General features: G+C 39.1%; 4 protein-coding genes across 4 annotated transcripts; 2 read left to right on the top strand and 2 right to left on the bottom strand.

The window, feature by feature from the left end:
• Positions 1–353: 353 nt before the first annotated feature.
• FOMMEDRAFT_152019 (uncharacterized protein) lies at positions 354–1,736 on the top strand (the record flags this gene model as incomplete). Its single annotated transcript, XM_007262919.1, has 5 exons — positions 354–713; positions 781–933; positions 996–1,094; positions 1,165–1,396; positions 1,441–1,736. 5 exons carry the CDS (start codon positions 354–356, stop codon positions 1,734–1,736), a joined length of 1,140 nt encoding a protein of 379 aa, XP_007262981.1.
• Positions 1,737–1,917: 181 nt separating this feature from the next.
• On the bottom strand, positions 1,918–3,970 carry FOMMEDRAFT_117622 (TMS membrane protein/tumor differentially expressed protein). The gene is made up of 9 exons (XM_007262918.1): positions 3,848–3,970; positions 3,733–3,794; positions 3,545–3,676; positions 3,388–3,491; positions 2,582–3,334; positions 2,429–2,531; positions 2,315–2,379; positions 2,094–2,261; positions 1,918–2,023 (listed from the first exon to the last, which is right to left on the bottom strand). Exons 1-9 carry the CDS (start codon positions 3,942–3,944, stop codon positions 2,008–2,010), a joined length of 1,500 nt encoding a protein of 499 aa, XP_007262980.1. The 5' UTR covers positions 3,945–3,970; the 3' UTR covers positions 1,918–2,007.
• Positions 3,971–4,168: 198 nt separating this feature from the next.
• On the bottom strand, positions 4,169–4,881 carry FOMMEDRAFT_102591 (DUF1748-domain-containing protein). Its single transcript, XM_007262917.1, has 4 exons — positions 4,778–4,881; positions 4,563–4,718; positions 4,337–4,485; positions 4,169–4,286 (listed from the first exon to the last, which is right to left on the bottom strand). The coding sequence occupies exons 2-3, from the start codon at positions 4,652–4,654 to the stop codon at positions 4,341–4,343; spliced, it is 237 nt and encodes a 78-aa protein (XP_007262979.1). The 5' UTR covers positions 4,655–4,718; positions 4,778–4,881; the 3' UTR covers positions 4,169–4,286; positions 4,337–4,340.
• A 9,674-nt stretch (positions 4,882–14,555) lies between these two features.
• On the top strand, positions 14,556–22,698 carry FOMMEDRAFT_152016 (uncharacterized protein; the record flags this gene model as incomplete). The annotated part of the gene is made up of 8 exons (XM_007262916.1): positions 14,556–14,561; positions 21,943–22,039; positions 22,102–22,127; positions 22,185–22,215; positions 22,274–22,306; positions 22,362–22,429; positions 22,487–22,548; positions 22,608–22,698. 8 exons carry the CDS (start codon positions 14,556–14,558, stop codon positions 22,696–22,698), a joined length of 414 nt encoding a protein of 137 aa, XP_007262978.1.
• Between the last annotated feature and the right edge of the window lie 1,183 nt (positions 22,699–23,881).

Below are 23,881 nucleotides of genomic sequence, written 5' to 3'. Positions count from 1 at the left end.
TTTTGGACGAAAATCAACTTCCTAAATCGAAGGAATAGCAGATTAACCCGAAGTTTTTGGCGGCATTATGTAGCTTATCTTTTGACAGAGAAATGCCTCGAATTTAATGACATAACTTGTCGAACGTGCGCCCGTATCCTCGGGAATATGGAATTTCCATAGACTTACCATGATGCAGCGAGGAAATAGGCAAGAATTCCATTGCAGTAATTACGACATCACAATTACTACCAAATATAAGAAAACAAAGACGCGATGCGATCACGTGTAGCTTGAATACTCTCAGGACGGTCTCTTCCGTTTGGCCTTAAGTAACAACTGTTCCTTCAGTATCGCGTACATTGATCCATCGGATGCGTCTAAGGACACTGCTTGCAGACCAGCCTAAGAGGCTTTTAGATGCACTGGATACATGTGGAATCAAAGCGGACGAAGACTTCCTTTTCTCCGTGTCTGCGCTCCCAGAATTGTGGCAACGGTTACCTGCCGATACAGTCACTTTTACTGAACTTGAACAAGTCAGAGAAATTGTAATAGAGTCTCTTTCGGCGGAAGGGACACCAGGAACGGACTTTCTTGAAGAAATTGAAGCTGACAAAGAAGTCAATCCCAAGTCCCGTTGGCCAGCTAACTGTGCTGAGTTGCGTGCAGTGCTTGATGCAGTCAAGAACGGTATAATTGAAGTCTCTGGAGACAAAGGATCCTGCAAATCTGTACTAGCTCTCTGCATTTCTCCGTCATGAGAGCTCGTTTTAATGAAATGCTTCCCTTCAATTACAGACGCTCATATTGAACATAACCCTCGAATGCCTCCAAAGTGCGGAGAGCAGTGTCGTGCATTGGATTGATACAACCGGAGAATTTTCTGCGGAGAGAGCCTCGAGAATTCTGAATGGTGCTTCCCAGACGCAACGCATGGATGACAACGCTTCTGTGAAAGTTTCACTCATTCATTTCCTTCGACTCCGATACTGACAACGGAAATTTCCGAATAGCTTTCTATCTCATCCGCCCTCGACAGGTTGCATGTGTCTCTCGCATTCAACGCAGAAGATGCACATGCTGTTTTAGGCTCGATTAGCTCAGGAGTTTCGGTAAGACGTCTCCGCTGCTCTCACAGTTCGTCTTCACTCACCATCCTGTACCGGTAACCGGTATGAAAAGTCATATGGAAGTACAGGGCAACCGAACGATGTTCGTCTCATCGTTATAGATCCAATTACACCTCTGTTCTCTCCGCGACTAAGTTCAGGATCATGTGAAGGTGAAGCGGAGGTCAGTTTCTCCGTACCCGAGACTGACGAGCTCTCCGTCCGCTGTTTCAGGCCCGGCCATGATGGTGGCATTCATGAGGGACCTGCAAGATCTAACGACGAAGCTCGGAGCTATCGCCTTGGTACGGGATATTGGACTACATGTTTCCGTAATGATGTTAACAAGTTAATGTCCGCTCGAGCGTTCAGGTCGTAAATAATGCGTCTACCACTTTACCCGCTAGCTCCGCGTCAACCGTTCCGACAGTCAAGCTTAAGCCATCTTTGGGCACAACCATGACCTTCCTCACGGACACGACACTTTGGCTCTCACCTGCACGCGACGTGTTCCCCGGCAGTTTGGAAGGCGAAACGACGCATAATCAAGCTTCGCGTCGTACTTCTGATAAAGAGAATTTAGACAATGCATATATTGCGGAGGTTATTCGGTCAAGATCTGTAGGTATTTCCAACACAACATAAGCATGATTATGTGCCATATATTTGACTTTGCAATTAATCTTTCCCATAGGCTGCATATATGTGGTGGTGCTTCAGAGTGGATGATAATGGCGTACTCTATCAACTTTCATCATGTTCATCATAACACCGAAGTGATAGGGATGCGCAAAATCTCAGAAGAGATAGCGCCCTGCGGCGTCTTACTGGAAAGCGGATTTGTATGGCGCCGAGTGAAAATTTAAAAACGTTGTACATAGAACACACAGGACTAATCTACGCCCAACCCTTCGCCCTACAAATCACCGAACCTGATTATCCGCAAGGACGTAGGGAAACGTAATTAGTACTCATACGTGGCAGTTTGAATGAATGACGAACCGATCAGGCATGAGGACGGGGGCAAGCAAGCTCCAAATATACAGGATCATGCAAACCCAACTGGAGACTACGCGCATCCACATGGCTACCTCAGAGCGGCCAATGTAGACGTCATCCTCGGAACTAGGATCAGTCGACCCGTCCACCGGGGACGTCTTTACAACATTCCTGAACACGACGTCAATACAAGAGATAGTCAAACTAAACGGGCGTCAACATACCAGTCTGTCAACAACATCGCAACATACATAGCGCCCATGGCAAAAATGAAGTGGAACCATGCATACTGTGGGCGATAAGTTAGACTTGTTGTGAAGTAAACTGGAGTAACTCACATTATAGCGAGTTCCCGACTTCTCATCATCGTTGTCGTCTCCAGATACTCCCTCGTCTTCATCTTCATCTTCATCTTCATTCAGAGCAGACGCCGGTATTGCTCTGAAGAAATGTCACAAGAACGCTACGACTGGACAGGTGAAAAAACATACCCTGCTTCAACAGCAGCGAGTAAAGCCTGATACCTCGGGTTGTCTATCTTGCTTGGTTGCGAAGTGACGAGACCATGGTCACCCAACGAGCCATCGTCGATTGGTAATGCGACACCTCCTTCAGCTTTCTTATTCCCGACAAGTGCTCGACTCTGAGTCGCTGCCCGACTCGTAGAATATGCGATGGCAAGGAACGTGAAGACGGCACCCAGCACAACTGTAGTCGTCCGTGTGCCAGCCAGAGAACCCTTGTGCAACGGGTTACACTCCGCGTGCATATGGTTCCCGACAGCCGACATGATGAGATATGTACAATAAGCTGCAACCATGCTGCTTTGTGCGAGTCCAGATCGTGGGTTCGCTTCCTGGATAGCCGGATGGACACAAAGGGCCGTGATAATGATACACAGAACGAAGTTGAAAGTGATGAAGAACCGGTTAAGCGTGCATGAGGAGCCCGCGAAGAAGGCATAGAGGACACCGGTCAATGCGATGGTGGCGGCATACATCCCAGCCGTGGAACCGATGAGAATCCATTGCCAGAGGTTAGAATTGTGCGAGTTCTCCCAGTTCTCTAGACAGGTCTCCGACCAGGAGTGAGCGAAGTCGACAAGAAGGACGAGACCTAACAGTATGAAAAACGTTGCGCCGATCATGGATATGTAGTTTCCCCAGACCATGAAGAAACCATTGGGAATAAAGAAAGACACGATGACCAGGACCAGCCAGACCAGCACCTTTGGACCCCACCAACTACAACAACTAAGTTATATCGCAATGCTGCAACAGACATATTCAGGACATACCCGTTCTGAATGGCTGCTCGCTTGTCCCGTGTGTGCTTCACACCAATTAGAGAAAGGCCTAGCAAGACATGGAATAGTGACAAGGCGAAACAAATACGATGCACCTTGAAGTAAACGATCAACACGGGCAGAGAAAGGTATCAAAGATGGAACATACTGCAAGGACACCGTAACATTTCCCATCTTCACAATCCATCTTAATGTAGTCATAGCTCCATTTCTCAATCAGGTTGATTGCGAAGCGTGATTTCATTGCCCACGCGAGCATGGAGTTGACGAGGAAGATGAGCTGGCCACAATTCAGATGAGTTTATTTTCGGCACAGTAGAGTAAGTTGGGACATACTGCAAATCCAATACGTGTTGCAATGGACGAGTTGCAGTTGCATGATTTACAGAACATTGAAGCTGCATCAAAGATCCGTTAGCCTTTAAACTTGCAGAGGTCTGGTAAAGCTGACCTGCGGTCGACGTGAAGCAGAAGGCCAGCCCTGCAAGGCATGACGTCCCTACCGTCATAAGACCGCCTGCGAGTGGTATGGACAGCAATGCACCCATCGTTGACGAGCTCAGTGTACAGCGAGATGGACAAGAGGCGTAACTCCGTCACGGCTATTGCGCAGCTGTGTAGTGGCAGCACACCACGTGATCTCGCGTGGTCTATGACGCTTATTCACGACTGCATGTTCACGGTCTCGGTCTGAAACTCACTTCAGACTAAGTTGAGGTAAACCAGCACGAACACAGGCACACGATATTAAAGGAAATGTAATTCTGGAACGTAATGTACAAGTAAATCCAGACCAAGAATAAATACCGGTGTTGATGTTGGTATGACTATCTGTGTATAGCTCCTATCTCGGAGAACACAAGCTCCCTCTAGTTACCAAGCTGTTATTCCTAGGGAGACAAATCAGAACTGCAGAGTGGCGAATATACGCAGCTCCTACTGCTTCACGATCGATCCCTGCCGGTGCGTTTAAAGTAGTTGCTATTCACTGCGGTAGCCTGAACCGTGTCGAATATTCTTTCGCCAACTCCCAGAAACCGGTCCGCAATCGAGCGCAATGTGGGATCACCAATTGTACTTGAGTCCGGACTGCGTTCATAGTGGTGGAAGATTACCGTCAGTTAGTTGCGCTACGGCGATATTATTTCAAGGACGGCAGAATCTACCTGAATCCACTCGATCGACGCACGCCAGCGAGTACGGTGGACAACAAGACTGCATCGAATGTATAGTGCACAAGTCTTCCGAGCATGGCCATATGTGAATATGTGACAGGCTCAACGAAAGTCTGCTTGGGTGGAAGTCAAGTCGCGTGCTAAGGTCTGTCAAGGTAATTCACCAGGTCTGCGCGACGAAGCCAAAATATTTTCGCGGTACGTACATTGCGAAGTACGGATCTTCGATACCAAATCCCGTTGATATGGAAGGCGATGAAGAGCGTTAGAAACTAAGAAGCTGCAGGACCTCAGGTGCAGATTAAGACAAGCCTGATTATGGCGAAACCGTCGCCGAAACGCGTCCATCCGGCTTGCACGTGATGCCCTCGGAGTTCGAAAAGATGCTGCCACTGCCGAAGCGACGCCAGTGAACATTGGAACAGGCTGTCAATACCCGTCCTAATTTTGCATCCATGTCGCCTATCACTGTTCTCCGTTTAATGCTGTTACTGTATCAGCTGCGCAGGACAAAGTCAGCTCCGTGGCTATTGTAACCACTAATATCAACGGAGCGCGGTTCGCATTTTCTCTTGCGTCGCCACCTTCGAGAAATTCATGATCTGGAACAACTGGACAATTGGACTTACAGTGGCTCTCAAATGCTCGAAGATGTTCAAGGACTTGCTCTGACCTCCCCACCCATCGTTTCTCAGTCCTAATCCCTCGCCTGTCGATTGGGAACAAAGGAATGATCTGGTCCACTGACAGGTAGTAGGAACTAAGTTGGCCTTAGAACATCTGTGATGAAAGTTCTCCTCTCATCTGTTATCACAGCCTCGGAAACTGTAACATTTCGATCCTAACCCTACATCGAAATGGTTCGAAATGATCGAAGACCTCGCAGTGTAATGAATGACGGAATCTGTGCAATGGTCGTTTAACAGAGTTTGTCAGCAACAGTGTAGAAGGAACCCAAAGGCTCAGTAAGGGGACCCAGGCTACAACTATCCTACACAACAGAAATACAGAATGCAAGCACTGGAACATAGTCAGAACTTGTAGAATGGGCAGAGAGAGAGAGTGAGACAAGAGTAGAGTATATAGAGTGAGCCTAAGAGTACAGGACTACCTAGAGTAGACAAGATCAAGACTACAGGACTAGTCTGATCTTGTATGCCTATATATACTAAACTACACAAGAGTACTCAGAGAGTATGAGCCACTAAGAATAATAAGCCACAAAGAATGAAAGAAAGGAATGTCAAAGATAAAGGTACAAAGAATGAAGGGATGGACAAAGGGTAAGAGACTATAGAAGGAACAAAGAATGAAGGGGTAGTTAAAGGAATGGAATAATAAAGTAAGGAAGGGTAGTAGTAAGAGTCAGTATGTATATAGTTTATAAACAGTACCTCTGAGAGACAGAAGTTCTGAGTTCTGGTACAGAAGAGTGTAGAACCCTTAGAACTGAAGGTATGAGAGTAGAGAATTGTAACATTACTCTCTCTCTAAAACCAATCATTCTGATTAGTAAACATAGGGCTTGGTCAGTAGCTTAGACATAGGTTAGAATAGTAGAGCTTAGAAATTTGTAAGACTGAGTTTGTACAGAGTACTAGGATGAAGCTGATAGAAATCTTAGATTACTTTAAGAGTATAGACAAGGTTCTTAGCAGGTTCCCAAGTATGTTCCTCAACTAGGTATCCTTTCTAGTAGATAAGGAACTTGAGTTTTCTACACACTAGCTTAGTATCTACTATATACTCTACTTTATATTCTGGTTCAGAACTAATAAGTTCTAGTAAAAGTAGTAGGAGTCTTTGTTGTGAAGGAAAACTTAGATTGTAGTACTAAGACAGTAGAACCTTATTAAACACTGAGTGTATGTACTTCCATATTACTAGAAGTTAGAGTTTGTAGGTAGAGGTACTAACCTTCTTTTTAATAATAAAGAGTCTAAAGCACTTGTTGTCCAACTTCTTTATTAAGTAATTTATAGTTAGGTTAGTAGCTTCTAGTATAACTTTGTCACTAGACTAGTAATCCTTAGCTACAGACCTCTTCCAATTATAGTTCTACTTTATAACCTATACTACCTTTTCTAAAAGAACTTATGTGTCCTCCCTGGTTCTGTACATTTGTTTTACAAAGTCTGTTACAGATTCAGAACTACTGTTCTAGTTTAGAACTGTCTCCTAGTACAAATGTCTCTCATAATTAAGAAAGAATAGAAACTGTCCTATTATAGAGTGTTACTAGTTATTATGTATAAATTCTGTTAGAGCTAGTCATTCAGACTAATCTGATTACTAATAATTAATGAACATTCAGAGGTAGAGCTTAATCTCCTAATTGACTTACTTAGTTTGACTGTTAGTCTGTAAGTAATATACAGTAGAAGGGTTCCCTATTAGTAATAGTGTAGAAGGAACCTGAAGGCTTAGTAAGAGGACTCAGGCTATAACTATCTTATATAACAGAAATACAGAATGTAAGTACTAGAACATAGTTAGAACTTGTAGAACAGGTAGAGAGAGAGAGTAAGACAAGAGTAGAGTATATAGAGTAAGCCTAAGAGTACAGGACTACCTAGAGTAGACAAGGTTAAGACTACAGAACTAGTCTAATCTTGTACACTTATATATACTAAACTATACAAGAGTACTCAGAGAGTATGAGCTACTAAGAATAATAAGCTATAAAGAATGAAAGAAGAGAATGTTAAAGATAAAGGTATAAAGAATAAAAGGATAGACAAAGGGTAAGAGACTATAGAATAAACAAAGAATAAAAGGGTAGTCAAGGGAATAGAATAATAAAGTAAGGAAGAGTAGTAGTAAGAGTTAGTATATATATAGTTTATAGACAGTACCTCTAAGAGACAGAAGTCCTGAGTTCTAGTACAGAAGAGTGTAGAACCCTTAGAACTAAAGGTATAAGAGTAGAGAACTGTAATATTACTCTCTCTCTAAAACTAATCATCCTGATTAGTAAACATTAGGCTCAGTCAGTAACTTAGGTATAGGTTAGAATAGTAGGGTTTAGAAATCTATAAGGTAGAGTTAATACAGAGCACCTAGATGAAGTTAATAGAAGTCTCAGATTGTCTTAACAGTATGAGTAAGATTCTTAGTAGGTTCTCAAGTATGTTCTTTAACTAAGTATTCTTTCTAGTAGATAAGGAACTTGAGCTTTCTGTGTACTAGCTTAGTATCTGTTATATACTCTACTTTATATTTCAGTTTGGAACTGATAAGTTCTAGTAGAAGTAGTAGGGGTCTTTGTTACAAAGGAAAACTTAGATCATAATACTAAGATAGTAGAACCTTGTTAAACACTGAGTGTATGTACTTCTATATTGTTAGAAGTTAGAGTTTGTAGACAGAGGCACTAACCTTCTTTTTAATAACAAAGGGTCTAAAGCACTTATTGTTCAACTTCTTCATTAAGCAATCTGTGGTCAGGTTAGTAGCTTCTAACATAACTTTGTTACTAGGCTAGTAATCCTTGGCTGCAAACCTCTTTTAATTATAGTTCTACTTTATAACTTATACTACCTTTTCTAAAAGAGTCTGTACATCCTCTCTAGTTCTATGTATCTGTTCTATAAAGTCTGTTATAGATTTAGAACTACTGTTCCAGTTCAGAACTGTTTCCTAGTACAAATGTCTCTTATGATTGAGGAAGAATAGGGACTGTCCTATTATAGAGTGTTACTAGTTATTGTACATGAATTCTGTTAGAGCTAACTATTCAGACTAATCTGATTACTAATGATTAATGAACATTCAGAGGTAGAGCTCAATCTCCTGATTGACTCACTCAGTTTGACTGTTAGTCTGTAAGTAATATATAGTAGAAGGGTTCTCTTAAATTCTAAGAAGTGTATACAAGTCCTGTATAAATTTTAACTTAAATTACAGTCTACAATTGTGAATGAGCTTCTAAGGGAGTCTGTATAACTAGAAGACATGATTCTAATAAATGTATACTATACTTTTAGAAGTAAGTTCTGTTTAGGTTGGAACTATATGGACTTACTTAGAGAATCAGTTAACAATTATACAGATAGTGTTGTAACCCTAAGACTTAGGTAGCTTACTAATCAGGTCTACCAAGACTTCTTCCTAAGAGTGATCTAGGATCTAATACAAATGTAGGAGAGTCTAAACCCTTGTCTAGTAAGCTTTAGTCTGTTAGTATGTATTACAACTAGTTACATACTTTAGGATTTCTCTCTACATTCTAGACTACTAGTAGTTTTAAGTAATGAGTTCCTGTGTTTTGTGTTAGTCTGAATGTTCTACAGTCAGATTGTTGTAATAAGCTTAGACAATGTCCTCCTATAGCTTCTAATCCTTCAGAATGTATAGTTGGCCTTCTTAGTAAACCTGTCTATCCTTATCCTCCTCCTAATCCTTAGCCTACTTCTCTAGTTGCTTTACTACAACCTAGTCCTGTGTGTGTCTTAGAGCTTACTGTATGTGAGTAACAAAGTTAACATCCTCAGATTTGAGTCAGATCTCTTAGATTGTTTTGGACACAAAACAGGAATTGTTTAGAAGAACAAGATTTTCATTATTATTCTCCCCCCTTTTATAACCTACTTGTCTTAAGAGTAAATTAGCTTTTGTCATTTGTGTTCTAAGTTTGTGAGTCAGTACAAAGTTGTAGTCCTACAGTTCTAACATCTAACAGACTTAGTAGTAGTTGAGCTTCTGAGGTGTCTGAAAGTACTAGAGATTAAGGTGATTACTCTAAATCTTAAACTTCTGTACAGTACTAAGAAGATATTAACACTACTCTTTTAGGGAACAGACAATTGTAAGGAGTTCCTTATTATAGATAGAGTAGTTCTGTTCTATTATAGAGAGGGATTCTAATCAGAACACTATTAGACACTATTTTCTGTTAATGAACTAGGACAGTACTACTCTATTTACAAAGTTAGAAGAGTTAGCTTTAACTCAGAACTTGTTTACAACTGTCAGAACTACTAATACAGGCTTACTAGTAATAGCCTACTTTAGGAACTTGAATGTAGACTACTACTGATCCTCCTATTACTAATAAACATTTTTGCTAGTAAGATTGTGAAGGGGCTGAACAATAGTACTAAAGTCTTAAATAAAGTATTAGTAGTAGTTTACAAACCTAAGGAACACTTAGACCTGTTTCAGGTTCTAAGGTTGTAACCAGTTCTGAACTACAGTTACCTTTGCTGGATTCATACAGACCTGTCCTCTACTAATTACAAAGTCTAGATAATCTACTAACTCCTGTGTAAAAGAGTACTTTACTTCTTAGAGGAACAGTTTATTATCTTAGAGCTGTTGTAGAACTACTCAGATCAGTCAGTAATAATACTCAACTGTCTGAGTAAAGATCAGAATGTTATTCAGATACACACTAACATACTCTAAGTTAATTAGATTTGTAAGAATGTGATTTATGAATGACTAGAACATTACAAGTGAGTTAGTTAGTCTAAAGAATATTACAGTTAGTTTGTACAATCTACAATTAGTTCAGAATACAGTCTTCTACTCATCTCTATCTTAGATCCAAATATTATTGTATCCTTATCAAATGTCCAACTTAGTAAAAACTCTGAATGTATGTATCTTATTAATGAGCTCCTAAATCAGGGAGAGTAGGTACTTGTTTTTGACAGTACTCTTATTAAGATAATAATAATTCTAGACTAGACAGAGTTTCCCATCTTTCTTTTTGACAAAAAAGAAAGAGGAGGCTATAGAGGACTTTAAAGGTTGAATCTAGCTATTCTAAAGATTTTCCTAAAGGAACTCATTAAGTACCTCCTACTTGTCTCTGTTGAGTAGGTAGACCTTATAATCCTTAAGTTAGAAACCCTTAGTCAATTCAATTACATAGTTCTAGAGATAGTGTTTAAGAAGCTAGTCAAATTCCTCTTCACTAAAGACTTTAGAGAACTCTCAGACAAAATCTGGCAGGCTGAGTCTATATACATTCTAGAGTAGAGTCATTCTGAGAGGGTTCTAAACTAGTTCTGTCTTAAACATCCTTCAGATTGACTCTGTTCTGTCTTAACTAGAATATGTATCTACATATTTATCCTAGTTAAAGAAGAACAACTAGTCACCTTTATTAGAACTGTTAGTAACATTAAAAGTATCTGTATCTACTTAGAATAGTAGTATAAGGTAACTGTAAGACTCAGAACACTGATTGAACACAAGTGTCTACTCTAACTAGTTAATAGTAGGGTTGTAAACTTTGAGTCATTTGAATCTAATAAAGACATCTGTCTTTCTAAGGTTAATGACTCTAAACTCAATACTTTCCTTATAATCCTGAATAGTTATCTATAGTTGGACAAACTCAGTAATCCAACCATTCCAGTTTAGAGTTCTGTCTATATTGTATACTAGGATCAGAAGTAGAATACATTAAGTAGGGAGGTAGTGTTCCTACACAAAGGTCTTATTAATACACAAACTAGTACATTTACTATCTATCAGAACTATTGTTTAGATCTGGGGGGATCCTAAGAAGGGAGTTAAGAGGACAAGGACTTAGAGCTAGTGTTTAAAACATTCTCAGATGAACTGCTACTTGTTCTGAAGAGAATGTATAGCTTGTACAGTCTTATTGTCTAAGAGGGTAAGTATATACACTAACATTTCCTTATTAACCTCTCTCTTTCAACAAGGACAGACTCATGTCCTTAGCTGTGAACTCAGCTAAGACTATCCCTACTTAATACTATAGACAAACTACTAAGTAGTAAATAGGGCTGAGTAGTGTTCCAAACATTCTAAGATCTTAGAACATAGAAGTAGTAGGTCAGATTGTGTAGATTTAGACTTGGATAAAGTACAAAGAGAAGAATTAAAAGAATCAGGAGAAATAGGAGAACTATCTACTTTTGTTTTCAACTTTTTTCTTTCTAATAAATAATTTTGTTAATTTATTTTTTCTACTTTTTCTACTTTTTCTGTTTTATTTACTTCTAATTCTACAGTGTTTATTGAATCAAAAGTAGTTATTAAAAAATCTAAGTCATAGCTCTTCAGTATTACATTTACTGTTAGGCCTTTACAAAATCCTAGAGTATATAGTCAGGGTTTAGGAGTTCTAAGATGACTTCCAGATTTACAGAAAAGGCTTCTTACTACAAATCTTACTTGTTACTCATTATTACTCTAATAACCTAACAGATGTACTGTTACTTCTGTAAGTAGTTCTTAATTTAGTACCCTGACTTTCTGTAAGCAAAGTATACTCCTTACTTTCAGGCTTCTCTAATGTCTATCAGAATAAATTGATTACAAATTACAGGCAGATTAATCTAAGGGCTCAGAACTGTTAGAGTTAAACACATGTACAAGTATTCTATACAGACTTGACACATTCAGACTATAGCTTAGTTGAAGGAAATGGTGTACATCTTCTACTCAGTGTAAGTGACTAGTTCTAGCATCATTCTAAGGATCTTATTAACTAGTTCTAGGTGAAGAGCTTTTTCAAGTATTCTAATAAGAACATTATTAAATCTAAGCACAAATCCTACCTTCTAGGCTAGAATATTAAACTCCTGAAAGAAAGCATTAGTAGAATGTTTACTCTGTTATAGAGACACAAGCTTGTTCTACACATTGTACTTCTCATTCAGATTAATAAAGGAAGTACAGAGTTGCCCTATAAATTCTAAATACAACTCATTGTTCTGAAGTCAGATTAGGCTTCTAATTTAATAGTCTTCAATCCAGTTCTAAGCCTAGATGACTATATTACCTTCCTTTATGAAGGAGAGGACAAATAGGACACAATTAAGATCTAAGAATAGATTAGTTAAAGTAGTAGCTACATATAGTTCAACTTAGTACTAGAAGTCCTTAAAGTACTATCTATTAAAGTCTAAAGGGTAGACTACATACACTTTCTTTCTAGAACAGGTTACAACTTCTAAAACAATTAGAACAGGTTCTAAAGGGGTTAGAGGTATGTAGTTAGTAAAGGCCTCTTAGATAGAGGTCTGTATGTATTAAGCTAGTTCTACTCATAACTACTAATCTAGTAAAACAGTAAGGGTGGCAGTTAGTATAGGAGAATCTATGTTTATACTATAAAGGAATCAGTACTAAACTAAAAGGGGTAATGAATAGAAGAAGGGTGGCAAAAGTTTAAAAGGGTTTAGAAAGTTTAAAATTTAAAAATGTAAAAGGGTTAGGACAAAGAAAAGAGATTAACACAATAGTAAGTACTAATACTCAAAATGTAAGAGAGTTGTAGAGTAGTAATGAGTAGTCTTAATCTAATGTTAGTGACAGTATAAAAGGAACCTGAAGGCTTAACAAGGGGACTCAGGCTACAACTATTCTACACAACAGAAATATAGAATACAAGTACTAGAATATAGTTAGAACTTACAGAACAGACAGAGAGAGAGAGTGAGACAAGAGTAGAGTATATAGAGTAAGTCTAAGAGTATAGGACTACCTAGAGTAGACAAGATCAAGACTACAGGACTAGTCTAATCTTGTATACTTATATATACTAAACTATACAAGAGTACTTAGAGAGTATGAGCTACTAAGAATAATAAGCTATAAAGAATGAAAGAAGAGAATGTCAAAGATAAAGGTACAAAGAATGAAGGGATGGACAAAGAGTAAGAGACTATAAAATGAACAAAGAATAAAGGAGTAGTTAAGGGAATGGAATAATAAAGTAAGGAAGGGTAGTAGTAAGAGTTAGTACACATATAGTTTATAGATAGTACTTTTAAGGGACAGAAGTTCTAAGTTCTAGTACAGAAGAGTGTAGAACCCTTAAAACTGAAGGTACAAGAGTAGAGAACTGTAACATTCCCTTGAATTCTGAGAAGTGTATACAAGTCCTATATGAATTTCAACTTGAATTACAGTCTACAATTGTGAATAAGCTTCTAAGGGAGTCTGTACAACTGGAAGACATGATTCTAATAGATGTACACTATACCTTTAGAAGTGAGTTCTGTTTAGGTTGGAACTGTATGGACTTGCTTAGAGAATTGGTTGACAATCACACAGATAGTATTGTAACTCTAAGACTTAGGTAGCTTACTAATCAGGTCCACCAAGACTTCTTCCTAAGAGTGATCTAGAATCTAATGTAGATGTAAGGGAGTCTGAACCCTTGTCTAGTAAGCCTTAGTCTGTTAGTATGTATTGTAACTAGTTACATACTTTAGGATTTCTCTCTACATTCTAGACTACTAGTAGTTCTGAGTAATAAGTTCCTGTGTTTTGTGTCAGCCTAAATGTTCTACAGTCAGATTGTTATAATAAGTTTAAACAATGTCCTTCTACAGTTTCTAATCCTTTAGAATGTATAGTTAGCCTTTCTAGTAAACCTGTCTATCCTTATCCTCCTCCCAATCCCTAACCTGCTTCTCTAATTGTTTTACTACAACCTAGTCCTGTGTGTGTCTCAGAACTTACTATATATAAGTGACAAAGTCAACATCCTTAGATTCAAATCAGATCTCTTAGATTGTCTTGGATGCAAAACAGGAATTGTCTAGGAGAACAAGATTTTTGTTATTATTCTCCCCCCTTTTATAACTTACTTGTCTTAAGAGTAAATCAGCTTTTGTCATTTGTGTTCTAAGTTTGTAGGTTAGTACAAAGTTGTAGTTCTACAGTTCTAACATTTAGTAGGCTTAGTAGTAGTTAAGCTTCTAAGGTACTTGGAAGTACTAGAGATTAAGGTAATTACTCTAAATCTCAAACTTCTGTATAGTACTAAGGAAATATTAACACTACTCCTCTAAGGAATAGACAATTGTAAAGAGTTCCTTATTATAGATAGGGTAGTTCTGTTCTGTTGTAAAGAGGGATTCTAATTAGAATACTATTAGACACTACTTTCTATTAATAAACTAAGACAGTACTACTCTATTTGTAAAGTTGAAAGAGTTGGCTTTAACTTAGAACTTGTCTACAACTGTCAGAACTACTAATACAGGCTTACTAATGATGGTCTGCTTTAGGGACTCAAACACAGACTACTACTAATCCTCCTATTACTAAGGAACATCTTTGCTAGTAAGATTGTAAAGGGGCTGAGTAATAGTACTAAAGTTTTGAATAAAACATTAGTAGTAGTTTACAAACCTAAGAAACACTTAGACCTGTTTCAGGTTCTAAGGTTGTAACCAGTTCTAAACTACAGTTACCTTTACTAGATTCATACAGACCTCTCCTCCACTAATTACAAAGCTTAGATAATCTACTGACTTCTATACAAAAGAGTACTTTATTTCTTAGAGAAACAGTTTATTATCTTAGAGCTATTATAGAACTGTTTAGATTAGTTAGTAATAGTGCTCAACTGTCTGGGTGAAGATTAGAATGTTATCTAGATACACACCAACATACTCTAAGTCAATCAGATCTGTAAGAATGTGATTCATAAATGACTAGAATGTTATAGACAAGTTAGTTAGTTTAAAGAACATTACAGTCAGTTTGTACAATCTACAATTAGTTTAGAACACAGTCTTCTACTCATCTCTGTCTTGAATCTGAATATTATTGTATTCTTATTGAATGTCTAACTTAGTGAAAACCCTAAATGTATGTGTCTTATTAATAAGCTCCTGAATCAGGAGGAGTAGGTACTTGTTTTTAACAGTACCCTTATTAAGACAATAATAATTCTAAACTAGGTAGAGCTTCCTATCTTTCTTTTTAACAAAGAAGAAAGGAGAGGCTATAAAAGACTTTAAGGGTTGGATCTGACTGTTCTAAAGATTTTCCTAAAGGAACTCATTAAGTGCCTCCTACTTGTCTCTGTTGAGTAGGTAGACCTTACAATCCTTGAGTTGGAAACCCTTAGTCAATTTAATTGTATAGTTCTAAAAACAGTGTTTAGGAAGTTAGTCAAATTCCTCTTTACTAAAGACTTTAGAGAACTCTCAGACAAAATCTGGCAGGCTGGGTCTATGTGTATTCTAGAGTAGAGTTGTTCTAAGAGGGTTCTAGACTGGTTCTGTCTCAGACATCCTTCAGATTGACTCTGTTCTGTCTTGACTAGAATATGTATCTATATATCTATCCTAGTTGAAGAAGAACAACTAGTCACCTTCATTAGAACTGTTAGTAACATTAGAAGCATCTGTATCTACTTAGAACAGTAGTGTAAGGTAGTTGTAAGACTTAGAACACTGATTGAACACAAGTGTCTACTCTAACTAGTTAATAGTAGGGTTGTAAGCCTTGAGCCATTCAAATCCAATAAAGATGTCTGTCTTTCTAAAGTTAGTAACTCTGAACTCAATACTTTCCTTATAATCCTGAATAGTCATCTATAGTTGGACAAACTCAGTAATCTAACTATTCTAGTTTAAGGTTCTATCTGTATTGTATACTAGGATTAGAAGTAGAATGTATTAAGTAGAGAGGTAGTGTTTCTACACAAAAGCTTTATTAATGTATAAACTAGTACATTTACTGTTTACTAGAGTCATTGTTCAGATCTTGAGGGATTCTAAGAAGAGAGCTAAGAGGATAGGAATCTAAAGCTAGTGTCTAGAATGTCCTTAGATAAACTACTACTTGTTCTGAAAGGAATGTACAGCTTGTACAGTCTTATTATCTAAGAGAGTAAGTATATATACTAACATTTCCTTATTAACCTCTCTCTTTCAACAAGGACAGACTCATGTTCTTAGCTGTGAACTTAGTTGAGGCTATCCCTACTTGATACTACAGACAAACTACTAAGTAGTAAACAAGGCTGAGTAGTATTCTAAACATTCTAAGATCTTAGAATGTAGAAGTGGTAAGTTGGATTGTACAGATTTAGACTCAGATGAAGTACAAAGAGAAGAATCAAAAGAATCAGGAGAAATAGGAGAACTATCTACTTTTGTTTTTGACTTTTTTCTTTCTAATAAATAATTTTGTTAATTTATTTTTTCTACTTTTTCTGCTTTTTCTACTTTATTTACTTTTAATCCTACAGTGTCTATTAAATCAAAAGTAACCATTAAAAAATCTGAGTCATAACCCTTCAGTACTGTATTTACTGTTAAGCCTCTATAAAATCCTAGAGTACATAGTTAGAGTCTAAGAGTTCTGAGGTAGCTTCTAGATTTGTAGAAAAGGCTTCTTACTACAAATCCTACTTATTACTCATTATTACTCTAATAACCTGACAGATGTACTATTACTTTTACAGACAGTCCTTAATTTAGTGCTCTGACTTTCTACAAGTAAAGTATACTTCTCACTTTCAGACTTCTCTAATGTCTATTAGAACAGATTGATTACAAATTATAGGCAGATCAATCTGAGGGCTCAGAACTGTTAGAGCTAAACACATGTGTGAGTGTTTTATACAGACTTAATATATTCAGACTACAGTTTAGTCAAAGGAAATGACACATGTCTTCTACTCAGTATAAGTAACTAGTTCTAGTATCATTCTAAGGATCTTATTAACTAGTTCTAAGTGAAGAGCTTTTTCAAGTATTCTAATAAGAACATTATTAAACCTGAGTACAAATCCTACCTTCTAGGCTAGAATATTAAACTCCTGAAAGAAGGTATTAGTAGAATGTTTGCTCTGTTACAGAGATGTAAGCTTGTTCTACACATTACACTTCTTATTCAGATTAATGAAGGAAGTACAGAGCTGCCTCATAAATTCTAAATACAACTTATTGTTCTGAAGTCAGATTAAGCTTCTAATCTAATAGTCTTTGATCTAGTTCTGAGCCCAGGTGGCTGTATTACCTTCCTTTATAAAGGAGAGGATAAATAGGACATGATTGAGATCTGAGGATAGATTAGTCAAAGTAGTAGCCATGTATAGTTCAACTTAGTGCTAGAAGTCCTTAAAGTACTACCTATTAAAGTCTGAAGGGTAGACTACATACACTTTCTTTCTAGAACAGGTTGTAACTTCTAGAACAATCAGAACAGGTTCTAAAGGGGCTGAGAGTATGTAGTTAGCAAAAGCCTCTTAGATAGAGGTCTGTACATATTAAGCTAGTTTTACTTGTAACTACTGATCTAGTAGGACAGTAGGGGTGACAGTCAGTGTAGGAGGGTCTATGTTTACACTACAAAGGAATCAGCACTAAACTAAAAGAGGTAATAAATAGAAGAAGGGTGGCAAAAGTTTAAAAGGGTTTAGAAAGTTTAAAATTTAAAAATGTAAAAGGGTTAGGACAAAGAAAAGAGATCAATACAATAGTGAGTACTAATGCTTGAAACATAAGAGAGTTGTAGGGTAGTAATAGGTAGTCTTGATCTGATGTCAGCAACAGTGTAGAAGGAACCTAAAGGCTCAGTAAGGGGACCCAGGCTACAACTATCCTATACAACAGAAATACAGAATGCAAGTACTAGAACATAGTCAGAACTTGCAGAACAGGCAGAGAGAGAGAGTGAGACAAGAGTAGAGTATATAGAGTGAGCCTAAGAGTACAGGACTACCTAGAGTAGACAAGATCAAGACTACAGGACTAGTCTGATCTTGTACACCTATATATACTAAACTACACAAGAGCACTCAGGGAGTATGAGCTACTAAGAATGATAAGCTATGAAGAATGAAAGAAAGGAATGTCAAAGATAAAGGTACAAAGAATGAAGGGATGGACAAAGGGTAAGAGACTATAGAAGGAACAAAGAATGAAGGGGTGGTCAAAGGAATGGAATGATGAAGTAAGGAAGGGTAGTGGTAAGAGTCAGCACACATATAGTCCATAGACAGTGCCCCCAAGGGATGGAAGTCCTGAGTTCCAGTACAGAAGGGTGCAGAACCCTCGGAACTGAAGGTATGAGAGTGGAGAATCGTAACAGAGTTCTCAGATCATGATTTCTAAGACATGATTTAAGTATCAATCACCTCTATGGTGTCGATGATACGGTTGTGTCTGCTACAAAGATAGTCGTGAACTTAGCTTTTCCGTATATAATCTGGCTTACCATTAGGAACAACGAAACTATCAGCATCCCCATTCCCTCACTGTTCTCATCCTCTGCTTGTCCATGGATTCCTTTCCTCTCGCAGATGTCTTGGATTTTCAGACTACCGCAAAAGAAGTCTACGCTTATACGGTAAGGTAACAATTATCTACGTTGAACTAGAAATTGACTGCATTGAAAGTATATTGCAGGCAAGTCTCTGTAGTAATATTGGAGAAAGAAGCTGAGTGCTGATTGCACCGCACGACGCACAGTCGCGACTCTAGCACTCTTCGTATGCGGGCAATGTTCTTCTACCTATAATCACCCTTCTTATCTCTTCTGAAGATATATGATTATTTCTGCACGTTGGAGAACGAAGTATGTAATTAAGCTTAACCATACAGACCTCGCTCTTCATGCATTCCTAGATTTGCCTTGTGTGGCCGTCGCGGTGGTCGTTTATAAAATACGTTTACTTCCTCAATCGGGCCAGCGCCTTTATTGCTTCATTTTGTCTAGTATATCGTGGGTAACAATGACATTATCTTTCATTGCGCACTGCTAACTGACTCCTTCAAACGCTCGCAGTGTTGTTGGTCATTAGTGAAGAAAGGGTGCGCAGGATCTTATTAGTTATTCTGATAATTCGTTGTGTTCTGATTACAATCCAGTCATGCTGGCCAATCTCATTTACCACTGCTCGTAAGTGTATCACGATCTATGATCCAAACCTTTTTTCGTTGAATTGTACACCCGCTAGTGATGGGACAGTGGACCTTCGTTATCGGAGAGAGTACGTCGATATCCGTCTTTCTTAATCTCACAGATTGAACCTATCTTGGGCCCAGTTGTTCTTTTCATGCGTGTACATGCTATTTGGTGCTGCACCAGGCGCATGCTAATTCTCCTGTTGTTGGTATACGTAGTAAGTGTCCTGTGTGCCATAATGCATGACTTTCGGTGACAAGTTTAGCTGGGTGTGGTGGGGTCGACTTACATCATCCTACATGACACCAGGACTGTCATCACTAGTGAGTATGAAATTTATGCCTACCGGGAATCAGGTCCAACATTTACTCGATTTACGGCATTAGCAACATTTCCAGAGTTATTCGACTCGGGATGCCTAGTGATCTATACTGGCACACTTGACTGGATTGCTTATCTTATTCTCCTATTCCATGAATCTTGTAAGCGTTGCTCCATTTTTTCAGCACCAGCATGAATAAAATCTTGACTGCGGTCTCTGATAGTTATATTAATACTCATTCTCACACGGGCATCCCGTTTTAGTCAGTATAAATAGAACGTGCCCACACATGCGAAGCTAACGATTAGTTCAGGTGGTTATAAATTATCCAAAATTTTGAAGAGAATAGTGCAGGACGGTATGATATACACGATATGGTTCCTTTCTCTCGACAAAATAACCTTCATTCTTCCAGGTGTTTTCTACTACATTTGTGTTCTTGGTGAGCAGTGGCTTGGGAATATACATGTGAAAATGCTTAACAATGGCTGGCGAAGGGATGACCGTGGCCAACATACTTGTTCTCTCACTCGCAACAGTGAGATTTTCATCTTCGACAGTACTGTACTGCCGTGAAATACTAATTACCGCTTGCAGAGAAACTTGCGGACGCTTCTATTCGTGTAATCTTCGCTTCTTTTTCCACTTCGTAATGTTGAGTCTGACCTCTATCACCTTGTATGAAGAGTACAAGCCGTGTTACACAGCATCTTATGTGCTCGCCTCTTGCTCCGTTTGCGCGGCGCATATAGGTCACTTACCACCGAGGGTATGCGATCTATACATTCGCAGTCTATACATTTTCAAAGTGAGGCCACGGGTACAACTGTCATAGACGATCATCATCATCATCCTGCAGACAGTACTTCATTACAAGCGTTTTCTGCTTCTACACTGTATGATACACAAGGCTGATATACTCATGAGATAAAATTCGTATTTGGCTCGATTTAATGGTTATATACTCCTTGTACTGAGTTAATAGGAAAAGAGAAATATCAAGCTAGAAGAGTGTATTTTCTCAAATACTTAGATTTGTTTGAAAGGAAAATTTGAAAATTGCATCCAAGGCTAATACATTATCTTTATTTTTGTATTATACTTATCTTCCTAAATGCTACATTTGTATTATATTTAAAAATTCAGGAGTCAACTGAAGTATCTCTAGGAAAATGTCTTGCTAAATTTCATTCTTTTAATGCTTCCTTTACTGTACCATAAGATTACTTATTACTAAAGTAAGGAGGTGAATTAGTGTCCATCTGGCATGCACGTGATACTCTCAGACGCCCAACAGCCCGACTGTCGCGAACGCTCGGCGAACAAGCCACCAACGCCAATCCCAGTTTTGCTTTCATGTTGCTCGTCACTGTTTACTGTCTAACGCTGTCGCTGTATCAGTTGCACAGGTTAAATCAGCTTTCTAGCTCTTGTAAGCACTAATATTTACGGAGCGCGACTCACATTTTCTCTTGCACTGCCACTTTCGAGAAATTCATGGTCCAGAACAACTGAACAAGTGGACTCATACCAGCTCTCTCTCGGAAAATGCTCAAGGATCTGCTCTGACTTCCCGCTTATTGTTCCTAAGTCCTGAGGCCCCGCTTGTCAGCCGACGACAAAGAAATGACCCGGTGAACTAACAGGTAGCAAGAACTAAGGTGACCTTCGTGCATCTGATGAAAAGTCTCCTCTCATCTGTTATCCCAGCTCCGGTACCTGTAGCGCTTCAATCCTAAACCTACATCAATAAATTTCAAAATGACTTCAGAGACCCCGCAGTGAAATGAATGGTGGAACCTGTGTCACAACAAACGATCATCGCGCAAAGACTAGTGGACGTTTTTCTCTGTGTAGGGCACCATTCATATGACGGGAGTTTCTCGGGTCATGATTTCTAGAACATGATCTTCTGGATAGCTGATGGTTATTGTGCTCCTCTTGCGTGTAGGCATTTCCAACTGCATGGGATTTCACTAAGCATCAATCTCTTCATGTTGTCGACGATGCGGTGGTGTCCGCTACATAGGCAGTCAAGAACTTAGTTTTCCTGTATATAATCTGGCTTTCTCTTGAGAACAGCGAAACTATTGTCACTCCCGTTCCCTCACTGTGTCCATCCTCTGCTTATTCATGGTTTCCTTTTCCGTGGCGGATCTCCCGGATTTACAGACTACCGCGGAAGACGTCTACATTTATAGAGTAAGGTGATAGTTATCTGCGTTCAACTAGGAATTAACCACGTTAAAAGTGTATTGCGGGCGAGTCTCTGTCGTAATATGGAGGAAAGAGGCTGATTGCTGATTACACCGTACATCATACAGTAGCAGGCCTAACGCTCTGTGTATGCGACCCATATATCTTCTACCTAAGGTTACCATTCAGACCTTTCTCAACACGCATCCCTAGATTCGCCTTGTGTGGCCGTCGCGGTGGTCGTTCATAAAATACGTTTACTTCCTCAATAGGACCAGCGCCTTTATTTCTTCGTTTTCTCTGGTATATCGTGAGCAGTATTGCAACGTCTTTAATCTGGCCGTGCTGACCGACTCTTTCAATCGCTCGCAGTGTTGTTAGCCATCAGTGAAGAAGAGGTGCGCGGAATCTCGTTAGTTGTCCTGATAACTCGTTATGTTCTGACTACAATCCAGTCATGCAGACCAAGCGTAATTGCCACTGCTCGTACGTGGACCTCGCTCTAGTAGTCCAAACTTTTCTCGTTGACTTGCACACCCGCTAGTGATGGGACAGTTGACCTTCGTCATCGGAGAGAGTACGTCGATACTCGTCTTTCTTTATCTCGCAGATTGAACCTATCTTGGGCCCAGTTGTCCTTTTCATGCGTGTACATGCCATTTGGTGCTGCACCAGGCGCTTGCTAATTCTCCTGTTGATGGTATACGTAGTAAGTGTCCTGTGTACCAGAATGCATGACTTTTGGTGACAAGTTTAGCCGGGTGTGGTGGGATCGGCTTACGCCGGCTTGCGTGCGGCCAGCACTGCCATCGCCAGTGAGTATGCAATTTGTGCCTACTGGGAATCAAGTCCAATGTTTACTCATTTTACGGCATTAGCGACATTTCCAGAGCTGTTCGACTCGGGATGCCTAGTGATCTACACAAGCACAATGCAATGGGCTTGTTATCTTATTCTCCTATCCCATGAGACTTGTGAGCGTTGCTCATTTCTTCGGCGCCCGCATGAATACAAACTTGACTGTGGTCTCTGATAGTTATACTCGTACTCATTCTCACACAGGCATTCCGTTCAGGTCAGCGCAAAAAGAACGCTTCTATGCATGCGAAGTTAACGAGCAGTTTAGGTGGCTGTAGAATATCTAATATTTTGGGGATCATACTCAGAGACCGTAGGATACACATGAAATGGTTGCTTTCATTTAACTGACTAACTTACACTATTCTAGGTGTTTACTATTACATTTGCGTCCTTGGTGAGCGACAGCCTGAAAAATTCACACAGACTAGTACTTGACATTGGCTGCTAAAGGAAGTACTGTGGCAAACTTGCTCGTTCTCTTACTTGCAACTGTAAGATTCTCACTGCCATGAGCAGTACGCGCCCTGTAAAGTTACTAATCACTGAATCATTATCTATAGAGAAATCTACGGACCCTCCTAGAATGGTATCTCGTTCTGCAAGATTGAGACTGACCTCGATCACCTTATATGAAGGGCACAAACCGTGTTACACAGCATCTTATGTGCACGCCTCTTGCTCCGTTTGCGCGGCGCATATAGGTCACTTACCACCGAGGGTATGCGATCTATACGTTTTCAAAGTGAGGCCACAGGTACAACTGTCATAGACAATCATCATCATTATCCCGCAGACGGTCTTCCGTTACAGACGTTTTCTGCTTCTACGCTGCATGATACACAAGGCTGATATGTTCATGGGATGAAATTCGTGTTTGACTCAATTTAACGTTCATTTTCCCCTTTACTGAGTTGTTAGGGGTAGGAAAGGAACACGGGTATCAGGCCAAAAAGCATATTTTCTCTATTACTTAGACTTGTTTGCTTAGAAGATTATTTAAAACATGTGTTCAATAGGCTAATATATTGCCTTTATTTTAATATTACATTAAGAAAAATTAAAGAGCCAACTGAATTATTTTCATACGAAAGAAAATCTTTTACTGATCTCTGAGATTCTTCTGCTTCTTTTATTGCAAGAAAAAGACGTCTATCCGGCATGCACGTGATGCTCTCGGAATTCGGAAAACACCTGCACTACCGAATCGACGCTGGCGAACAAGCCATCAAACACCCATCCTAATTTTGCATTCATGTTGCTCATCATTGTTTACTGTTTAATGCTACCGCTG

This window comes from Fomitiporia mediterranea, assembly GCF_000271605.1.
Source record: "Fomitiporia mediterranea MF3/22 unplaced genomic scaffold FOMMEscaffold_2, whole genome shotgun sequence".
NCBI lineage: Eukaryota > Fungi > Basidiomycota > Agaricomycetes > Hymenochaetales > Hymenochaetaceae > Fomitiporia > Fomitiporia mediterranea.
This window is presented reverse-complemented; position numbering and strand designations above follow the sequence as displayed.

Bases quoted from the DNA above. Each gene is read 5' to 3' on its own strand.
- FOMMEDRAFT_117622 (XM_007262918.1), bottom strand. From the start codon at position 3,944: ATGGGTGCATTGCTGTCCATACCACTCGCAGGCGGTCTTATGACGGTA. The intron at 3,677-3,732 runs GTATGTCCCAAC...AATTGTGGCCAG, and splicing joins CAACACGTATTGGATTTGCA to CTCATCTTCCTCGTCAACTC. The intron at 3,492-3,544 runs GTATGTTCCATC...GTTTACTTCAAG, and splicing joins AATGTTACGGTGTCCTTGCA to GTGCATCGTATTTGTTTCGC.
- FOMMEDRAFT_102591 (XM_007262917.1), bottom strand. From the start codon at position 4,654: ATGGCCATGCTCGGAAGACTTGTGCACTATACATTCGATGCAGTCTTG. The intron at 4,486-4,562 runs GTAGATTCTGCC...CTATGAACGCAG, and splicing joins CGTCGATCGAGTGGATTCAG to TCCGGACTCAAGTACAATTG.